This window comes from Aphis gossypii, chromosome 2 (genome assembly GCF_020184175.1).
Source record: "Aphis gossypii isolate Hap1 chromosome 2, ASM2018417v2, whole genome shotgun sequence".
Classification (NCBI taxonomy): domain Eukaryota; kingdom Metazoa; phylum Arthropoda; class Insecta; order Hemiptera; family Aphididae; genus Aphis; species Aphis gossypii.
The window spans coordinates 74,717,253-74,738,801 of NC_065531.1; the positions used below are offsets into that span (position 1 = coordinate 74,717,253).

The 21,549-nt window shown below is 27.0% G+C and overlaps 1 protein-coding gene across 6 annotated transcripts in view; it reads right to left on the bottom strand.

The window, feature by feature from the left end:
- Positions 1–21,549, bottom strand: part of LOC114123005 (G protein-activated inward rectifier potassium channel 3-like) — a 108,214-nt gene that overhangs the window by 9,368 nt on the left and 77,297 nt on the right. The window contains exons 1-2 of one of the 6 annotated variants that reach the window (XM_027985843.2): positions 20,356–21,097; positions 9,234–9,275 (exon numbers count right to left, since the gene is read on the bottom strand). In XM_027985843.2, the coding sequence (XP_027841644.2) occupies positions 9,234–9,275; positions 20,356–20,591 (278 nt within the window). In that variant the 5' untranslated portion in view covers positions 20,592–21,097. Of the gene's footprint in view, positions 1–9,165; positions 9,276–9,646; positions 9,813–20,347; positions 21,098–21,549 lie in introns of those variants that run through there. The other 5 variants (XM_027985846.2, XM_027985845.2, XM_050199143.1 and 2 more) reach the window with 5 other exon arrangements.

Below are 21,549 nucleotides of genomic sequence, written 5' to 3' on the forward strand. Positions count from 1 at the left end.
ATATATTTTAGATGTTAATATAGTTAAAAAAGTAACTAACCTATGTAATTAATAATACCATACTAAAAGTGGGAATCATAGACTATGGTCATAAATCATAATACATAATTAAATAAGTTTCAGTAATCTTTTAAAAAATAATTTAAAACTAATTTCTTAACTATTAGAAAAGTTAATGGAATCGATAGAATAGTTAATTTGTTAGCCAAATATTTTAAATATAATCATTTTACAAATTTACATTTAGACATATAAATTAATAAATCTTATGTTTGGGGTTATCAATCTTAGTAAATAAATATAGATCTTATTCTCGATTACACAGTCAATGTAATAACTAGGGCTTGGATTTTAAAGCATAATAATAGCAACTATAAACACACGATTGTTTTGAACATTTTTAAAAAAACAAAATAAAAAATTAACATGAACTAGTTATAAAAATGAATAAAAAAATTTAAAAAATTAATTAACTAGGTACCTATACCATGTATTTCCCTAGATTTGCAGTTGTGAAACTAACTCTATTGCCCGACAGAATATTTTTATACATTCAAAACGAACTCTCTACATCCACTAAAGTGATCGGTGCATCATAGTCATACTTCATACAAGAGGTTTAAAATTACAACACTAAATCTTAAATTTTAAAATGGTCGATATTGATGTTATAAGCTTAGGTACTGACCGTGTAGTTACTGCAGGCTATACGAAAATGATATTCTATAAGTTTCATACATTTAATAATCAAGCCGATAATGAAAACAATAATAATCCAATACAACCATTTAGTCCGGATTCTGAGTTTTTACATTTCTTATTAATTTTTTTTTTTTTTTTATTACAATAGCATAATAAATATACAGAAATTCCACAGCTAAAATAATTGAAAAAACATTTACATAAAAAAAGCAAAAATATATTGGTTTATTTGAAATCAAAGTGACGTGAAACGAATTTATGTATAAAAATTAGATTTCCAACTCATATATAAAAAAAGAAACATATGCTTTAAAATCCAAGTCCTAGTACCTAATGATCATATTATAATCACATATAAAGTTTATAAAATGTATTTAGATATTTTAATACTTTCTACATATTTCGTATATTTTACAAGTTTCTATTTAATCTTTATTTAATGCAATATAGTTTTATTTTTTATTTAATTAAAACATTTTAAATATAATATTAATTAAATACTAAATTATTATTGTAATTTAAGTTCAATTACCCATGAAATCTGTATTATTCTTCAAATTAAAATAATCATTAATCGTATTTCAGTAGATACTAATTTTTAATATTATAATTTATGATAAAAACAAGCTATTTATAAAATAAAAAAATATTTATATAATATATATATGTATACATATATATAAAATATATTAGGTATAAGGTTTATGTATATCACAATATTAGCATATAAACGTAAAGTATGTAGGTATTCAATTTTTTAGCGAACATACATTTATTACATTTTTACGTCATGAAAATTACAGTAGAAAATAAAACTAATATGGATATAATTATGGTTATCCTAGTGCAATTTCAAAACTATAATATTATAAGTATTAAATAAAAACATTTTAAGAAGAATACAAAGTTCTGTTGTTCTATTGATGTGATATTGTCTAACCAATGTGTGACATTTGTACAAATAGAATTTTAATAATCATCATTTGGTTTATTAATTTAATACCTACAGAAACATTGTACTTACGAGTATATTATCTTAACATAATTGAACTACAGCAAAGTATTGCTTTTTATGTGGTTTTGATTAAAAAATATTAAAGCGTAAAATTAAAACCTACATTATACCGACTGCCAGAAAAAGTTATACAAGATATCTCTACTTGGATCGTAGATAGAACATTTAAAATACTCATTTTTTTTTTTTTTTAATTAGTATAAACTATAAAGTATAATAATTAATACTATACATTAGGGGTAGCCAAACAGTCGATCTCGGACAATTTCAAAGTCGATCATGTTAGAATTTATTTTTAAGGCCGCGCGCTTTATGTTTCTTAATAATTATAGTTATTCAATAATAATAAAAAAAAATGTATGGAAGTCGATCCTCAAAGGCGAAGTATATTTTTAGTAGATCGTGACCAAAAATACTTTACATGTATTGGTAAATATTTCGAATAAAGATTTTCTAGAATACAATATGCTATACCACTTAAAAAATGTAAATAATTTGTGTACACGTTTACTTATAAGAATTAAAAGTATTTATTACCTATCGACCATCGTGTATGTATACTAGTAATAACAATTAAGTGTATTATAAATAAAGAATCTATAGTTAACGTTATTTCAAGCTATTGTTATATATTTTATTGCAATGATAACTTCATAACTTTCAATGCATTATCTATTCGTTTTAAATATTTTATTATTTCGTAATGATTCAATAGGAAAATATTTTATTACTCAGTGTTTCACTAAAATGTGTTAACTATTCAGTGTATCACTCGTTACTCACCCGGTATTCCCAGTAAATCATACGAAGATAGATTCTTTGAACTAAATAATTATACTCAAGTTGAGATTTTAAATTGTTGAAACTATATAATATAATATAATATAATAATTTTAATATTATTTTATAAATTATAGTTAACGTGATAGTTATAGCATATAGGTTATAACCGGTAAATTATAGGTGCGAGAAAAAATTATTTTTGAAAAAAAAAGAAGTGAAAGGATAAACTTAATTTTATTACGTTGTCGAAAGTATATAAACTTTATTGAGATCGTCCATAATAAACTATATAATTGAATAATTAAATGGAAATTAAAAAAAAAAAATACATTTTGTTTAACAAATTATTTTATTAAACTATACTTTTTTATTGAAAAATCGAATATTGATAATATTTTAAAGTATAGTATTTTAATTTGAATTAAGTGGATTCAAAATCGTTTATAGTCACGTTATCCGCAGGACATCACGTGAACTTTTACGTGTATTATGTGATTTTACTAAACCAGTTAATTTATCAAAACGTAGTTATATCATAAGTAATTCAAAAACGTCTTCTGTAATCAGACGTTATTGCTGTGGTTTATAAATGTGCAGGGTATATAATAAATAATATAATACAGTTTTAGCCAGCAGTCAAATATACATTATATATTTATATATATATATATATTATTACAAAGCACAAAAAAAAATTGCAATATATTTATTATACTCTTTGACTTGTTTAGAATATTAATGTTAAACGCATACTTGATATGTGGATAAGTGTCGAAAATGAAAAAATTAGATCATTTTAGTTGTATAAACCAATAATTTTGTAAAAAACACTTTGAGGCCCACTATCGAGAAATAATTGATAGGTATTAAGAGTGATGGTTAAAAAAACATATACTTCTACCTCTAAACCTCTTCCAAATAGTTGTTACATAGAACTTAGGTATAAATTTAAACGTGAATACTCTGTATAGTCATTGATAATAAGTATCTGAGCACGCTTAAACCACCGGATACACAACTATATTTACCAATTTAATTATATTCTAATTGGACGTTGTAGTAACGGTATCATTCACTAAAAATAATAATATAATAATGAAAAACATATATTTTAATAATTATATATTATAATAAATGTATAATCTTTGTCTAAATTCAATTAATTTAATAATGTGGAATAATGTGATTACGACGGATCGACCATCCCAAAAAATTATATATGTTTCGAATTCGATAAAGTACCGACAAAATAATTGAATACCCACATAGCTAAATAGGTAGCAACTTAAGTTCAAATTATAAATATTATTTTCGGTTATCTGTTGTGGTGAAAATCACATATCTATTTATTATTATGCAAATTAGAAACTCTTTTTTTTTTTAAACGAGCTCCATTGCGCGCGTTGATTACTATATACGCGAATTGCAAGTGCATAATATATGCAATGCACGCGCATATTCCTCGGGACGTTCGGCACACATCGTAATAATAATAATAATATACACAGTACACATATATTGCACATTCGCATAAACGTCAACCACCGTTTTTAAATTTTTTTTATTATTTATTTTGTCTCGTACTGACTTAAATAGTAATAATAATAATAATAATAATAATAATAATAATAATAATATACAAGGCGCACATCAAAGGGGGGTCGACCTAGTTCACGCTCAACACTCGATTTATGATTAACCTACAATCCGATATAGGCCCACTATACTATGCACGCGCTATTCTGCAGTCGCTTCGTTATATAGCACTGCGCGCCGGTTGCCAAATTGTTATAATTTTGAGACTCTTGGCTTTCGGAAACGGGACAAACGAGACAGCCTGTGACGCACGCAATGTCGCGCATATCCTGGACGGTGGCCAGAGGACTGCGCGACTTCTCCTCTTACCCGGACCGACAAAACACCCCTTCGTCCCACTCCACCACTATAACCACACATGCTCCATTCTCACCCACTGCGTGCGCTTATGTATAGTACGGTAGACCTATACTGCACACGTGCACATAATAATATGTTACGAGTATATATAATATATCTACGATAATATACAATTTAGTAATGTTCTACGGAGTGATCTGTTATTAGCAGCAATCCAGAATCGATTTTCATGATTGTATTTATTTATTTCAAATGTAACGCAAAAAAAGCATACAGTACAGAAAAAAAATGTTGAACAAAAAACAAATTAAAATACAAATTACAAATTATAATATCAACAGGATATTGCAGTTGACTTCTACTCGATTTTAGGATCATAGAAAAAAATCAACATTTTTTAGCTCATTACAAGACTTTATAATAACCTATTAAGTAATGACTCGAGTCCAAAAGTGATATTTACAATGATTTGACAGTGTATAGAACAAGTTAGCAGAACTATGAGAAAACTTTGGAACATTAATTTTAATCAACTCCAAGGTTTCAGAACAATTTTCTTAACCATTTAAAAGATTATTAGACCATAATACATTAATAAACTTTCTCCTTAACTCTAGATTTTTCAATTTAAATTTGATAATAACATATTATAAATTTTTATTTGACTATTGACTCAAATAGAAAACTTCTTTGAATACACTAAACTTTTTCAACTAAACCTTTCTAATGTTTGAGCTTAACTTGTATGGATCCTTACTAGCTCAGAATATAGTACTTTAAGGTAAACTGGGTTATTAAATTCCAAACCATTCCACCCTAAGAATTCCCAAGTTTATATATCTCTGTTACTTATCATATTTTTGTGATAAACTGCAAATAGATAAATTAGTGAAAAACAGTATCTCTATAGAACTTTAACTTGTGATATAGGTAACTGTTGAGAACTGATCGCCAATCTAATCATTAAAAATCATATAAACTCGATGGTGAGTGAAAGTTATTTAGGTGCATTGTAATGAAGAGAAAATACGTTGTTATAATTATTTAAGTTTGAAATATTTAACGAATTAAAACTATGCAATTTGACTAAAAAATCTATTATTTTCTACCATAAGTTTTAAATTGTTTTTTAACACTTTTATAAGCAAACTATGTTTTTTATTATTATTAAATTATCAACCAATATATACATAACGTAGACAAGCGAAATTAAAATAGTAAGTGGTACTTAGCAAAAGTTGTTATCTGAGTTTTAAAATGTTATTATTTAAATAAACTAAACAAACAAGTAAAAAAACTATTCGATACTTAAAACATTAATATTTTTAGAAATTTAGGTAAGCAAGCTAAAGTATATCTATACCTACCGCAGTTTCCGTTTTATAAATGCTTAAAATTATTATTTCAGTCACTGAAAGAGTTAGTGACTGTCAGTTAAATGGACCACTCCGTATGAATATATATATATATATACTCTAATATATATTATAGTATACACGCGTGAGACGCAAATAAAAATATATATTTCGGGCTTGAAACGTAATCGGGAAACGTCCGCGGTGACCGTCTACTGTAGCTAAGGCCGGACCAAGCGTCTGTCCCGCGGAACCTCGAAAACCGAAAAAAAAATGTATACCTAGTGCCCTAATATCTACCTACGACAAATGAAGATTATCAAATAAATTTCATATTTTAATTATTTATCTTGATATTATATACTCGTAACACAAGTGATGGGAGTTTTATAATAAAAAAAAAAATGTTTAATGTATTTTACGTTAAATTTACGTTTATTTTTTTTTTTTTGTTAGGTACCTCGTATTATTACATTTTATAATATTTTTTCAGTTTAATAATATTAATATTATCAAGGCGCACCAAGTAAAAAAAAAAGTATCGGTAAAATTAACTGAGCTCGCGTCTCTAAACTAATATCATTGTACAAAAAAATTGCATATAACAATGCGGTCACTTTATCGCCTACATCACCCACTGTGGCATTCGCGAACAGAACATGCCCACGTCACCACGGCACGTGGTTTGATTTCCTCCCCTCTTCCATTTATTGATGACCACGGTGTTCCTCACGGACCTTCGTTTTACTCATTTCACACTCGAAATCTTTTATTCGCGTCGTCTAAGTATACCGACCACATACGCATTTTACACAAGATAATCAAAATCGACTGCAGTGTCACATTGCCGCGAGACCTCGATAACGCGTAACGCGCCTGTCGGTTTCGTTACGCAAAATTTGATCGCGTTCTGTATAGAGTTATGATGTGTATAATGGGCATATTGACATCGTCTGACCTCGAAACGGTTACTCGCGAGTCTACTATGAGACGACGTTCGTTACGCGTACTTAGACGAAACTCCAGCATCCACACTGCAGCTAATATACATAGGTACACAATAATAAAGGATATAGACGATATAGTGGCGGTATTTCTGGTATAATTGTGATAATAATTACTATAGGAATCTACCGGAAATACATACCGAACATTTCCAGTACCTAATAATATAAGCTTATACTTTGTACTAACCATTATCATCTTTAATTTGTGTACCTATTAAGTATATTCAGACCTTGGAAAGTTAATTAAGAACATGAATAATTAATTAATAAGCGTAAAATCGAACTAAGTATATAAGTAAGTAAATTTTTTCTAAATTTTTTCTAAATGAATTTTTGATTTTTTTTTTCTAGTAAAATTAGTTAACTTTACCTTGTCTCGATGATGTTATTAAATACAGTGTTAGATTATTACTGCTGTGAAAATATTATTATTGCTTAAATAAATATTTGGGCATAAAAATAGATCTTTTGACACTAATATATTTTACTAAATATTAGTTAATATACTTATACATATAGATAATCCTTGTTAACGCATTATCACATTAACTTTAAATTAAACTAAAATAATAAATATTTTTTTATAATTTTACTCCAATATTGTAAAAAAAAACAATGCAAGTCTATAGTCACGTTTCACTAGATTATGTTGTGTACAACATTGTAACAATGTGTAATATATTATTGTGATAGTTTAAATATTAACAAATCTCATTGATCTCGTAAACAGAATTATGTAGGTATTATTTTATAATACACCTATTGGTTATGACTTTTAACTACCTAGTACGTATCTACTATTATTGTAAATGTTATTATATTCACATTGTTTGTGGAATATTAAGTAACATACTCAAACGAACTGCCGAGTGCAGATTGCGAATGTATATGTCTAATGAATCTAAATACTGCGATGAACATAATGATCAAAATCAGAATTTTATCTACCGATTTGAAATGGAAATAATATATTCGTGTATAGAAAAGATTTTCCAATTTATTCTACTATACAGGTTTTACATTATTTTCTCATAAAAACTGTTTAAATTACAAAATATAGCATTTATAGAGTAGTAGTAAATATTATATTTATATGTCTACTTACATATAAATCAAATTGCCTACAAATATAGACATGTATATTTTAAAATAATAAATAATTTATGTTTAATGAGTATAACTTATATTACTTAGGTATATTAGATAATAGATGTATAAAAATTTACTTTTCATGTTTGTCTAATGTTATACTTATTTGTAGCCATACATTTGTAAATTGCATACTTATATAAATGAATTAACCAATATCTATTGTAATATATTTTACATGTTTTAAATTTATAGAAATATAATAATTATAGATATAAAATTTTATATTTTATAATCACATTTTCATAAAAGCACCTACATTATCTATTATCAAAAATATTAAGAATTACAAATACATTACATTAATCTTATAAGAAACCTTGCATTTATCAACTGATTAGTACATTAATTTTACATTTTTTTTTTACTATCGTGATATTCAAAACGATGAATAATTTTGCATCACATACTAAGAAATAATTATAATTTATGAATATAAACACAACATAATTAAAACCAAATAAAAGGGTAATGTATAATTATCATATATTATATTACATTTTCCTCTCCTCTTTAAACTTTGTTCAATTGAAAGTCAATGTCAAGGTTAACAAAATTTTATCACGCACAGCTGCGTTTTATCATTACTGCTCTGTACCGTACGCAATGAATTTAAATTTAAAAAAAAAAAGATCATTAATAAATGTCTTCAATATAGTTTTATATTGACATTTCGTAGTACAATTTTATAGGTGTTTGAAATAGAAATTAAATCTTTTAAAAAATGTACCTATTTTTTGAACCACATTTCAAAATGTCTTAACAGGCAAATTTATTATCAGAAAAACGTGTAGTAATAAATTATAAACGATAAATCAATATTAGTTTCTATGAGATTAAATATATTAATAAACTCTATAAACATAATATTATAAATCATACCATCTTTCATCGAAACAACAACAATTCGAAATTTCAAAGATTGTATAATATTATGTTATATATTTTTCAATTACTCAATTTGACTTTAGATTGTCAATACTCTATCAAATTTATCATTTTATCAAAATTATAATTTAATTTTAAATTTGAGTTAATTAAACATAACCTAAAATATGATAAACCTATAAAAATATTTACTATTGTATCGAGCTAAAATTTATCTCTGAAAATCTAATTTATGTATTATCAAATGTTAAAACTTTTAAAAAATATATAGCAATTACAAATGAGCTTGCACATTTTTTAACTTCAATAGCAGAAAAATTTAAATAAGATATATTTATATGCAACAAGATAATAAGACAGTCGTACATACATAATTTATCATTTTCAAGCATGAGACAATATAGACAAAATGCGCAAAGCAATTAAAAGCGGACTCACATTGGTTGAGATTGTCCATTACACTTGACGTGATCCACATTTCTGAAACCAGAAAATAATGACTTTTAAACAAACATCTATATGGTTTTAATGATAATTCCTGTAATTTTTGTATTGCGACCACTCAAAAATTAAGTTCAGTTTTAAACATACCTATTTATTATCGTCTATATTGATAGCAAATAATATAATTATTATTAGAAAGAATTATTTTATAATGAGTTCACGATTCACTATAAATTAGCATAAGTATAATGTTTCCGGTTGTTATATACAATAGGTGAAAATATAAAATTGACAAACAATTCAAATTTGTACTTGCAAAAACTTAAAATTTTTGTTTTAAACTTATACGTCTATAAAATATGACATTGAAGTAGATAAAATAAAAAAATAATTTTTTTGAAACTCACTTAGTCCCATCCATGTCTCAAGAAATTTTGTTAACCATTTTTTTCATCATTAATCATTTGTGGGCACTAGAGTACTAGACACTAATTAATCGTATTACTATTATAGGTATGAATAAATTAATACCTAATGGAACGTATGTATGGTGAAATCAACAGAAAAACTGATACTGAGTTGAACAATATTTCTTTGTACAAATATTTGTAAATATGGACTTGGTTATCTCTAATAAGTTTCTTCAAATAAGACCAAGGACCTTTCATTAAATATAAATATACCTACTGCCTAGTTCCTATTAGGCTATATAGCCAAGCAATTCAATGATAATATTCAACGTACATAATATGTAGAAAAACATTTTCTTTTACTCGAGATAATAGATAATTAGTGTAAATTAAAAACAATATTGCGAGGAAAAAAATGCAAAAATAAAAATATGGTGATAATAAAAACGCATTTTTAAAATAATTGTATTGAATTAAAAATATATTTTTACTCGCGCACCTATTTTTAATCATGCCGATATGCGTGCTAGAACCAAAACTTGCAATCAAGTTCTTATAAGAGAAACAACAAATTTGAATGATTACAAGTTATTATTTTGTATCGTATTCAATTGAACAATTTTATTTTTGGCGCAAATACCGCTGTGATCTATTATGACTAATGTGAATGGGCAATGATTAAAAAGAATATCAAAGTTCAGCTGACAATAGATTTTTCCAGAATCCAATTAAATTATTTTGCTCAACAAATAAGTTTTTTAATTTAATTGCATTTTTATATGTATAGATAGAATCAAAAGTCTGAAATTCAAGAAAAAACAGCCGTGAAATTTGCTTACATAGACTATTATAAACAATTGATAATAATGTTCATAAGTGATATAAATATGTAGTATCTATAATATTACATTTAATATCTAACAGCTAACCTACACGTTATATTATAGTATTATACTATGTTTGACGTTCGTCGCAAATGTTTAGTTTAAACACTGGACGTATATTGTAATAATTGTACGTATCCTGTTTGATTATCTCTTTGGATGTTAAAAAAAACTGAAGAAGAAATATCCATAATTGCACATTACAACTCACAAGGAATACCTACATCATCAAATACCTGTATAATATATGTTATTATTAAGTATAATATTATGTATATAGTTTTGCGTTGCACAACAAAGTAACAAACGCCTTCTTTATAATAATTTTAAACTAATTTATTCTTACATATGAAGATATAGATTCTTTAGATACTCTCATTTTCCTTAGGTCGGATTATTTAAATGCATACACATAATAATGATAGTGTTTGGATATGTATTGTGTATACATACAGAGTGATTCGCTGCGCACGATAAATCCCATTTTATCATTTATATTATATATTATAGTATTTGGTCAAACTCTAATTCTTTTTAAGTGTACTAGTGATCATCTTCAAATACTTATAAGCTTTTAAGATTCGAAGATTATAGCAATATTATATTAATATTAATTTATTAGTATTTTATTGTTTGTAAACATTAATCAGCTATAATAATTATTATATAATATGTTCTAAACTAATTAATAATGTATTATATTTATTTTATAAACTGTTAAAGCATCAATTTATCATTTGAAACCAACCAAATATTTTGGACTACTTTCCTTGTTAAATAAAGATTAATAACTCAGGAAATACTATTTTGAATTTTGGTTTAGATAACTACAAACAAAAAAAAATAATTACATAAAACATATTCAAAATATTTTCAAACAAAGTAAGAAATATTACTGTGTCGTCACCTGGCACATTCTTTAAGTAGCTTAAAAGTTGAAGTTAATATTTAAAACGTTATAGTTTTTAATTTTTTTAAGTTCCTATAGATATACATTCATACATAGTTAAGGGATAAAATGGCTGGGAGAGAGCGTGCTTGGAAAATCACCCTGTATACATTATACAATCTAACTGCAGCGGCGATGGCAATGATTGGAAGTGACACGCAGACCGTAACACAGCGTAGGTATGTAAAATATTAAAATAAACTCGTGATTGATCGTATATATAAATAATTTTGTGTGTGTGTGTGTGTACCTTGCGCGTTGTTGTGTGACTTGGCGGCAAACCTATCATCATTATCAGCGATCGTTCGCCGTCTTCAATATAATATAAACTATATGTGTACATTGGACATATCAACATATTGACTAGCAAGAAATATACTATAAATTATAATTTCATTAACTGCAAGAAAAACCAAACGTATCACATTAAAGTAGTCCTATTTTTGTTCATTGTAGCCTGTAGGATATTACAGATCGATGTGTACCTAATATAAAGTTAAATTATCTTAACCTTTTTGGCTTTTTGAATTGTGCAGACTACCAATTTTGTAAAAAAGGCAAATTTAAACCTACTAACTTAATATACAGGTAAAAATACACACATACAAATGGATAACTATTTATGTATAACAAGAAAAATTGAAAAATAGTTTTTAAAAAAAGAAAAGAAATTTATTCTATATCCCATTCAAAAATAAGTGGTCAAAGTTAAAAAAAAAATTACCTAACTCAAATTTTAGCATTATTCGTTTCTCACTAGAGAGTTGATATTAGGATTACATTGCTTAGTTTTAGCTTCAAATCAAAGTCAACATTTAATTTATTTTTCAAAAAAAAAAATAATAAATAATTTTAAAAGGCTTGTTACATAGATATGTTGTCAGAAAGCCCAGCAATAGTATCGTAGTACAATTTTGGAGACTACTGGACAATTAATAGTCTTTCCGAACACTTATCCAGAACAGAACCTAATCATCTAGCTAATCTAACTAAAATTATTAAAATTTTTAATGTAATATTAGAATCTCGATGTTGGTGCCAAATGGCATGAATTAAAATTTACCGGCTCTTATCTTAGATTTCCGACCAGCGTCCATGGCCCAGTACCACGTTGTCTGTGGTCCATGGCTTAGGATCTTTGGTGTGCACTATAACACACATATTATATGATATGTATATACAGTATACTAGTATAGGTAATAAACATTATTTTATTTAAATTTTTTTTTATGAAAACCACTGACAACGAACACTTTATTTTCCAAATGCATTTTAGTTTATTTTACACAGGCTCCTATAAGTAATAGTAGATATAGGTACATCCTAAATATAATTAAATATTATAAAAAGATAACTACATTACTTGATTCGTTGGTAACGCAACTCGAAAAAATAATTTGCCAAGTCCCGGTGTCGATTATTGAACATTTTAGAGAGTTTTGAGTTAGAATTTTTTCTACAGAATGCTGGCGCTCACAAGATACAAAGTACTATAACCCGTAATATCTTTACGATTCACTATTAACGACAATAAGCGTGGTATATTAAACGGTTTAATAATATTATATTAATATGTTTAGTATTATTATCATAATAACTGTTGATAGTTAATAAAACAGAAAATAATTTGTTTATAAGCTTTATAAATTTCATTACATTAAACTTAGACATCATGGAAGAACAATTTTATCCGTGTTATAGTAAAATATTTTCTGTAACAATAATTAATTTTATGTTTAAAAACGACTTTTAAAGTTAACGTTCCATGTGTTTTTTCCATGTGATAATATTATGCTAAAATATACCTAGGTATAGTCTCTTATACAATTACGGTTACCAGTTGATATAAATGATAATAAAAAACCTAACTTACTTTCAATTCAAAAACTCGTTAATATCTATCGTTGACATTCGTTGTTAAGTGAGTATATTACAAAGTTACAAACACATGCGAGTATATAATATTATAATATATCTACAAATACTTTATACATGCGTTTTAATCAATCGTAAACGCAATTCTGTTTAAATGATGTTGAATGATGATTTAAATGATGATTAACCTTAATCAACGATAATGAATCGTATAGGCCGTTGCTCAACTAAATATTGAAGAAAAAATTAATAAAACTATAATTTTATATATCGATAAAAACTTTTAATGAAAGCTCTCGTCACATACCTACTATGTTGAAATTAAAGAATACACCAAGCATTTTTAAAACGTTTTTTTTTTTTTTGGTCATGTATAATAGATATCTGACATTATGATTTATATGAATAAACTTTATCAGATATTTTGTATTTTTGTAACATAACTATATAATTGTTAAAATTTTACAGCTACACTTAAACGGTGGAAAGTTATACAATGCACATTAATGGACCACCGAACTGAACTGGATTTTTTTTGTTGGAGTCTTGCTTAATATATTTACCACAATTCATAGATAGACTATCAATTATAGACTTAGGACTTATAGAAGTATTAAATCCATTGAACTCTGAGTCAGTCAATTTACTATATTATTATACCATTTATACCTATAATGTATTATACACATAATTTTTATTAACATTTTGATCTTATAAGTCATGTTATTACTTAATTCAGGTACGTTATGTATGTACTTAATTCAATACTTGACTTGATTTACTTACCTACTTATCAATACAACGAGATAAAATTAAGTATGAAGCAATTCTGTTTGAGTACTGTCCATTATGCGGGCCGATCGTTTTGAGTGTTTTGACACAAATTACTAATTAGTATAATACCTACGTTCGTCCTAAGGAATATATGTGTAAAAATATGACGTATGGTAATTTTTATTATAACTCTGCAGTCTGCAATTAAAACTAACAGAGCGAGGAAACAACTACAACAGACGTTTAAAAATGTAAATAAAAAACAACTGATGCATTTGAAAACGAAACCAAAACTGTGAAATATCCTATGGTTGTAGACAAGAGGACAAAATTAGAATTCATTAGCCGGTAGATATAATATAATAATTATCACATTATATGTAATATATACTTATAAATATATTATCATATTGATTTCATTCACGTGGATAAATGGTTATATTTTAATCTATACTTAAATATTTTCAGTGAACGAGTTATCAAGTATTACGCGTAATAAATATAGACAGTGAGTGTCAGTGGCGATAAAAATTATATTTTTTCGTAGCTAAGATAAAATATAAGACATGGGTAGTATAAATATTGACGACCAAATATGTATGCTAATACAATAGGTAATTAATATAGTTGATTATTTTTTATTGACCACAAAGCGCAATCGGGAAGAGCAAAGTCTTCAATAACATTTATCATTGCAATAATATTGAATTGTATCTGTCCATCACTTATAAATACCTACGTATAAATTATTCTAATTGTTTGAAAAAAATTTTTAGAGACTGAATAATTGTTTTTTTCGCTCTATTGCATATTAATTATTATGAGGTGTGTAAGCTTAAATTATGTGTTTTGTTAAGTACGTGCCAATCTGAAAATGTCACTGTGCAGTATAGTACTTATAATATTGGACAACTGAAATAATAGGCTGATAAATTAAAACTATTGTAGATGTACCTTTATAATTATTTTGGCTTATGTGTTCAATTATTGTTGTATATAATAAAAAAAGTCAAAACTCAAATTCAAATACATTATAATTTCAAATAACATTTTTATAATCTTGTTTGTGTAAAATAAATAGAACTTATCAATTTAAAAACATATTTATAAATAGCGAGTAGTTAAAACATTACCTACAATGTCTAGACTACACGCGTAAGAGTCAGTTTTGACATTTTGTGCTCTCTTTCTGATTCCGTCAACTCATATTTTTCATTTATCCAAATAATTTAATTCTAAATATAAGTACAATTATAAGATTAGCTAGGTAGTCAGCTGGTTCAGAATCTTAAGTGAGAATTTAAGTTTAAGGTTACTTACTTCTGCTCTTAATATTATCTAATGAAAAATAGTACCTATTATTTTTTTATAGAATATCCTTATTTTAATGTTTAAAATACTTAGATATAAACTTTTTTATAAATAAGTAAATACTTTATTTTTTGTTCTATGTTAAGTACGAAAATTGATCAACTTATCATTAAACAATTAAACTTTTGAGTATAGGAAATTTTTATTTTTTGCACCTGCGGTATTTGAGAAAATATATTATGTATAATTATTTTCTTTAATGATTAAAAAATAGTAAATATTGAAGTTGTATTACTATTATTATTATTTATTTATCGTAGCTATATGTATGAATATAACAGGATGTTTACTGACATCAAATGTTTATAAATAATTACTCTAATCAATCAAACTATAATTGAAACCAAATTATGTACACTGTACAGTCTATACTCTATTATCTAATGAATTCGATTTAGTCCCCGTGAAATAAAAGGATGATAAAAAGGTATTCATTATTTAAAGAAGTAATTAGATTAAAATTTAATACCTACTATTACTAATTATTTTTTCATTTTATTATTTAAAATTATTTGTAGTCATAATTTTCTAAAATAACCCATTTATAAAGCTAGTGTGAACAATACAAATATAAATAGTGCTTAGGTATAGTTAATAATTTTTAAGTTTACTAAAGTTTTCAGTGTTTAAAATATTTTGAAATTATAAAATAAACTTATCTAATTAAATATCTAACATAGTATTGTATGCATGTAGTATATCTGAGTCCCACATTTAGTATACTAGACACCATCGCATTCTACATCGACTGATCGATCTATGGATATTATGCCATTATGGGTTAATCGTATATTGTAAAAATAAAATGAAGAATTGTGATCTTCATCATTTTCCTATGGATCAAAGTTCAAATGACAAAAAAAATTATTCAGGAAATAATTACGATCTGACAAACCCCATAAATACAATGCAACATTAATTATGATCCGAATTTAAAATGAGGTTGAAATACGGCTTCAAAATACTTGAGTTAGTTGCACAGTTTATATTATTAAATCTATTTTCTAGAGATGTTTAGGCTAATACAAATGAAATTGGAAATTTTTTTGATCTAGATAAAACAATCTTAGAACTAGCAACATTGAAATTATAGAATAATTTAGTATTTAAATTATCTAAGAATTATGAAAGTATGCATCTACTTAAAAATATCCAAATCTACAAAACATTGCTCTTCGCTCTCCGTATAACTTCATATTTTGTTTAACTTGGTTATGTGAGTCAACATTTAAGAAATCCCGCGCAGGAGCCTGACCTACTCTATCTTGACTGTATAAAAAATGCATAAAGTACTTCTAAAATCTAAATAAAAGGATTTTACTGACCAAAAATTTAACATTTTGAATGTAGCTCACTTGTTAAAAAAAAAAAACATACATCATTGTAAAATCAATACATTCATCACTCCGTTCAGAATCTAAAATATTGATGACCTATGCTACTCACTATACACGTTTGGTATAAATATTTATTTTAGTATCATATATTTTACATGTGTCATGATTTTCTTTTATTACTTATTAAGAATATCTTACAGTATATGTTTAGATATACAATACTATATATACATACATAGAAATATTATTCGTGATTAAATCATGTATGTTTAGCATAGCATTTGAAATAGTTGACACTAATAAAACTAGCCATACTATTTGAGGAAGCGTGTTAAGACACTCCAAGTATCTTAATAGGTATTAGTGTATTACTGAATAAGGAGTATAAATATAAAAACTCAACTCGTAAACAAAAACCAAAAGAACTTCTAATAAAATGTTTAAATGACAATTTTTTAAATGTTTAATCTAATATAATGGCTCCGTAATCTAGAATCTCAATGCAAGCTACACGCCTGCAATCTCCTATTTACGACACTGTCACTATTGTATTTACATTATCGTTATTGTATACCTATTTTAGATTTGTGATTTATAATAAAAATAAAGAGGTTTTAGTTAACCAAAAGTTAGTATAGGTACCAAAATAAAATATGATGGTTAGAACAATAAATTGTAGTGAAGAATGATAACATGAATGTGAAATAACAAGGCATTATATATTTGTATAAAAATTATATACAGTTACGTAAAATAGTAGGTACATCAAGGCTTGGGTTGAAATTTTTTAATTATTGTTTAATATTATTTAAATAATAAATTAAATAGGTAAGTATGTATAATGTATATAATATAATTGAAGAAGTTATTATTTTACTATAACATATTATACCTACTATCATAAAAAAGTAATAATTTAAAATAGAACTCTTGTGCACTGTGCATATGTTTAAAAAAGACTAATGTTTTATAAAATTTGAATTGCTTATATTGCTTATAATTTCATGCATTTTTGGTTAACATTATATTTTTAAAAATAATAAAATAAATGTTAATATTTTGTTTCATAATAATATGAAAATAAAAATATGGTTTGACAACATGGAATGTAATGAAAAAAATTAAAAAATCACCATGAATATACAGAAAAAAAAGTAGATATTCATAATTACACAGAACTATTTATTCAAAAAATTCAAAAATACCTATTTAAGAAGAGGGTAATGAATGTCTTGCTTTAAAATATCACTCTGAATAATATATACCATATACCAAATATATGAATTAAATATATTTATTTAATGTGTAAATTTTATTATTTCTTCAATAAATATTAATATGTTTTGAACTGCAAAAACTAGCATAGGCACTTATACGTGTCAATGACCTGAAAAATCAAAAAACACGCAGTGTAAAATTCATATATTTTACACATCATTAATGTCGCTGAAATTTATTTTTTGGATATGTTTTCAAAAAAAAAAAAAGATAAAAAATAGGTTCATATAAAAAAAAAAACAATGAAATCTTTACTACAGGATTATACATTATAAATAGTACGTTGTTTGAAAAACGAATTTAAAATTTAATGAGTTTACTACTAATAAATAATAATAATATAAAAATAAACAATACATAATAAATCAACGTCACAACGGAATTCGTAATATTCACCTTATAGATATAATGTTGTTAATTTGTTATATCCCTAGGTCGTCCAGAAGTCAATTATTATTATTATGAAACACGGAAGATGATTCTTTGAAATTCAATAAAAAATTAATTCAAATCAAAGAAATGTAGGTACTTGCTTCATCAGTACAGATAATATATTAAAATTAGAACGATACAGAGACGATTAGTACGGTGCCCCCCCGCAGAACAGGTTTAAAAAAATAATTCAAAGGAAACCCACTGTATTATTAATACCTACATTTTTTTCAAAAAATCTATATTTTAATTTTGAAACATAGAATAAGATAATTTAAACATCAAGAACTGTATACATACCATTTTGTACATTCGAATTAAATCAAATTATTAATGACATCAAAATGTTAGATGAACAATTCTAGCTGATAAATATTGTTAGTTATAATATAAAACAATTTTATATAAGGTTTCTGTGATTTTTAATATGTTTTATATCATATGGGTTTACTTAAGTTGTACTGTTGACAATTAATTTGATTTTAAATAAAACTAAAACTAACCTTTGCATCGATATTTTGTAACTGAAGCACATATTATTGTTGGCTCACAAAAGTGCAGCACTTGTCTGGTTGAGGATCAATAAAATATCTTATATTAAACTATTATAGTATAGGTGTTATTTGATAATAAAAAAGGGGAGAGCGTTAGATTCATTGTAATGCAACACTATCACTGTCATCGTGTTTTAGTAAATTACATCACACACCATAGTAACGGTTATACAAGTTTCCGGTTTTACAATCCGCATGATTTAACTATCAAATCGCAATTCACTTGACGGAAATCAATCACTATATAATATATTATATATCTATCATCACAAATCTGCAGTATGGCAAAAAAAGAAATAAGTATTTACAAAATTAATGCAGTATTAATTATTTTATACAGCGTTATACAAATATAACACTGAAATTGTTTTACAGTCATGTGCCAGCTAAAACCAAACATTTGTTTTATACACTATAATACAATTCAACAATTGTTAGTAGTTACGATAAATAATTATTGATTTTTCACATTACTAAATATTTCCATGCACCTATAATATTTTATTAGTATCACATAACAGCAAATAAGTGATACAAAGACGAGTATAATATAAATAATACATATGAATGACTCACATTATTTTTTTTTTAATTGAAGTAACTAGAAACATTATCTCGTTTTAGAATTTTAACATGACTTATAAAAAATAATTTAGCATTATTATATAATAAAATGATGGTTCAATAAACCTTATTATACCTTACAATATTAAGAGTTTATGGTCAAATTTACATATTGTTTATCATTTTTGATTTTATGGTGCAAATTACAAATGTCAAATTAATAAATCCCAAAAACAAGTATTCTGATAATTACAGTTTTTGCTTCCAGAAAGCCACACAGCTGTGGCTCCTCCCTCATCAAGACTCTGCACATTTTTTATGATCAAAATTTAAATAAAATAAAAAAAAAACCCACTTGTTTACGGTTAAAATGTAAGTATGAGGAGGGAGTTTGAAACCGATAGAAGAACCCCCGGATAAGTGAGTAAAACGGCAAAATCATTAGATTTTTGAATTCAAACCGACAAACCCTGTACTATAAATATACCTATAAACAATGAATACAGTATGGATTTTATATGATCGATGGAGAATAATAAATTAACGGTTTAGAGTGTAGTGTGAATGAATTGGAACGAAAACCAGTATAGGGGAAATATAATATAGATAAATTCCGTGAAAGACTATTTTGGTCGTTGGACGGGCGCAATGGGACCGTGCTAGGTGTGTATAGTAGTTACCTACTAACCTGCAGTGCGCCTTGTCGGACTTGTTCAACGACAGCCTGGACAGTATGGGTATGTGCCTGTGCAGGGTGCCGAATATTCCGCCGGTCGTGCTGGCGGCGGCCGCCGAACCGCCGGGCAGCACGGTGCCGTTAGGATCCGTCGGTTCCGGCGGCTCGTCCGTGACGGCCAGCTTGACCGCCACCGCAGTGGTCGGCGTCATCGTCGAGCTGATCAGCTGTTCCCATGGCGTCGACATCCGGCAACCGGTGGCCGACCGCGGCCACGCGCATTTACCGCGGGTCTGCCTCCACGCGCGATCCGCACTGCACGCGGCGGCCGGGTAGCGCGCTCGCTAACGCACTGCAGACTGTGACACGCGCACGCACGTGAACGCACTACACGTTGATATTACGCCGGCGAACCGTAATTATTGATATAATATTATTATCTATAAATCGTAATGAAAAAAATGATGATAATTATTGTTACTGACGTAGCCGCGACACCGTGCACTACGAAGACGGACACTTCTTCTTCCGGCCGTTCATCGCGACGAAAATTTACTAAATAATAAGCGGCAATAATAATAATATAGTGACGATAAAAAATAAAACGGTTTTTTGCTATTATTATTATTTTTGTTTGACGTCGTGAAATTTTAAAACATCACGACCGTGTGTGCGTGTGTGCGATGTGTACACGCGACGTGACGAACGGATTAACAAGACCGTCGACCCGAGATTAACGTACACTAATAACGTGCGGCGACGGATTCGCGCAGCAGCCGACGGCCAACATCGGTGGTGGCCCCCGTACATGCGTGTGCGTGCGGGAGTGCGCGCGCGCCCGCCCGGCTGGAAGTGGTCGGGGGGGAAACGGAGCCAGCCCCGCTCGTACGAAATATATTTTTATTACTATTATATTATATAGGTAGTGTGTTTAATACCTATTTAATTATAGTATATATATATATATATATATATATATTATGTTACGCATTACACGAGATACAGTTGTTTAAGTAAGTATATGTAACTTATAACATCCAATAAGGTATTATTGTGTTTTATCTTGAACCTATTATTTTTCTAACCGAAATGTATTTGCACCATCTGATGGAGATATTATGATTGAACTTCAGGTGAGCTTAATTATTTTTAAAATAAACCTCACATTAGATAGGAAACGAACCCGAGTTATCATACGCGAGTGTC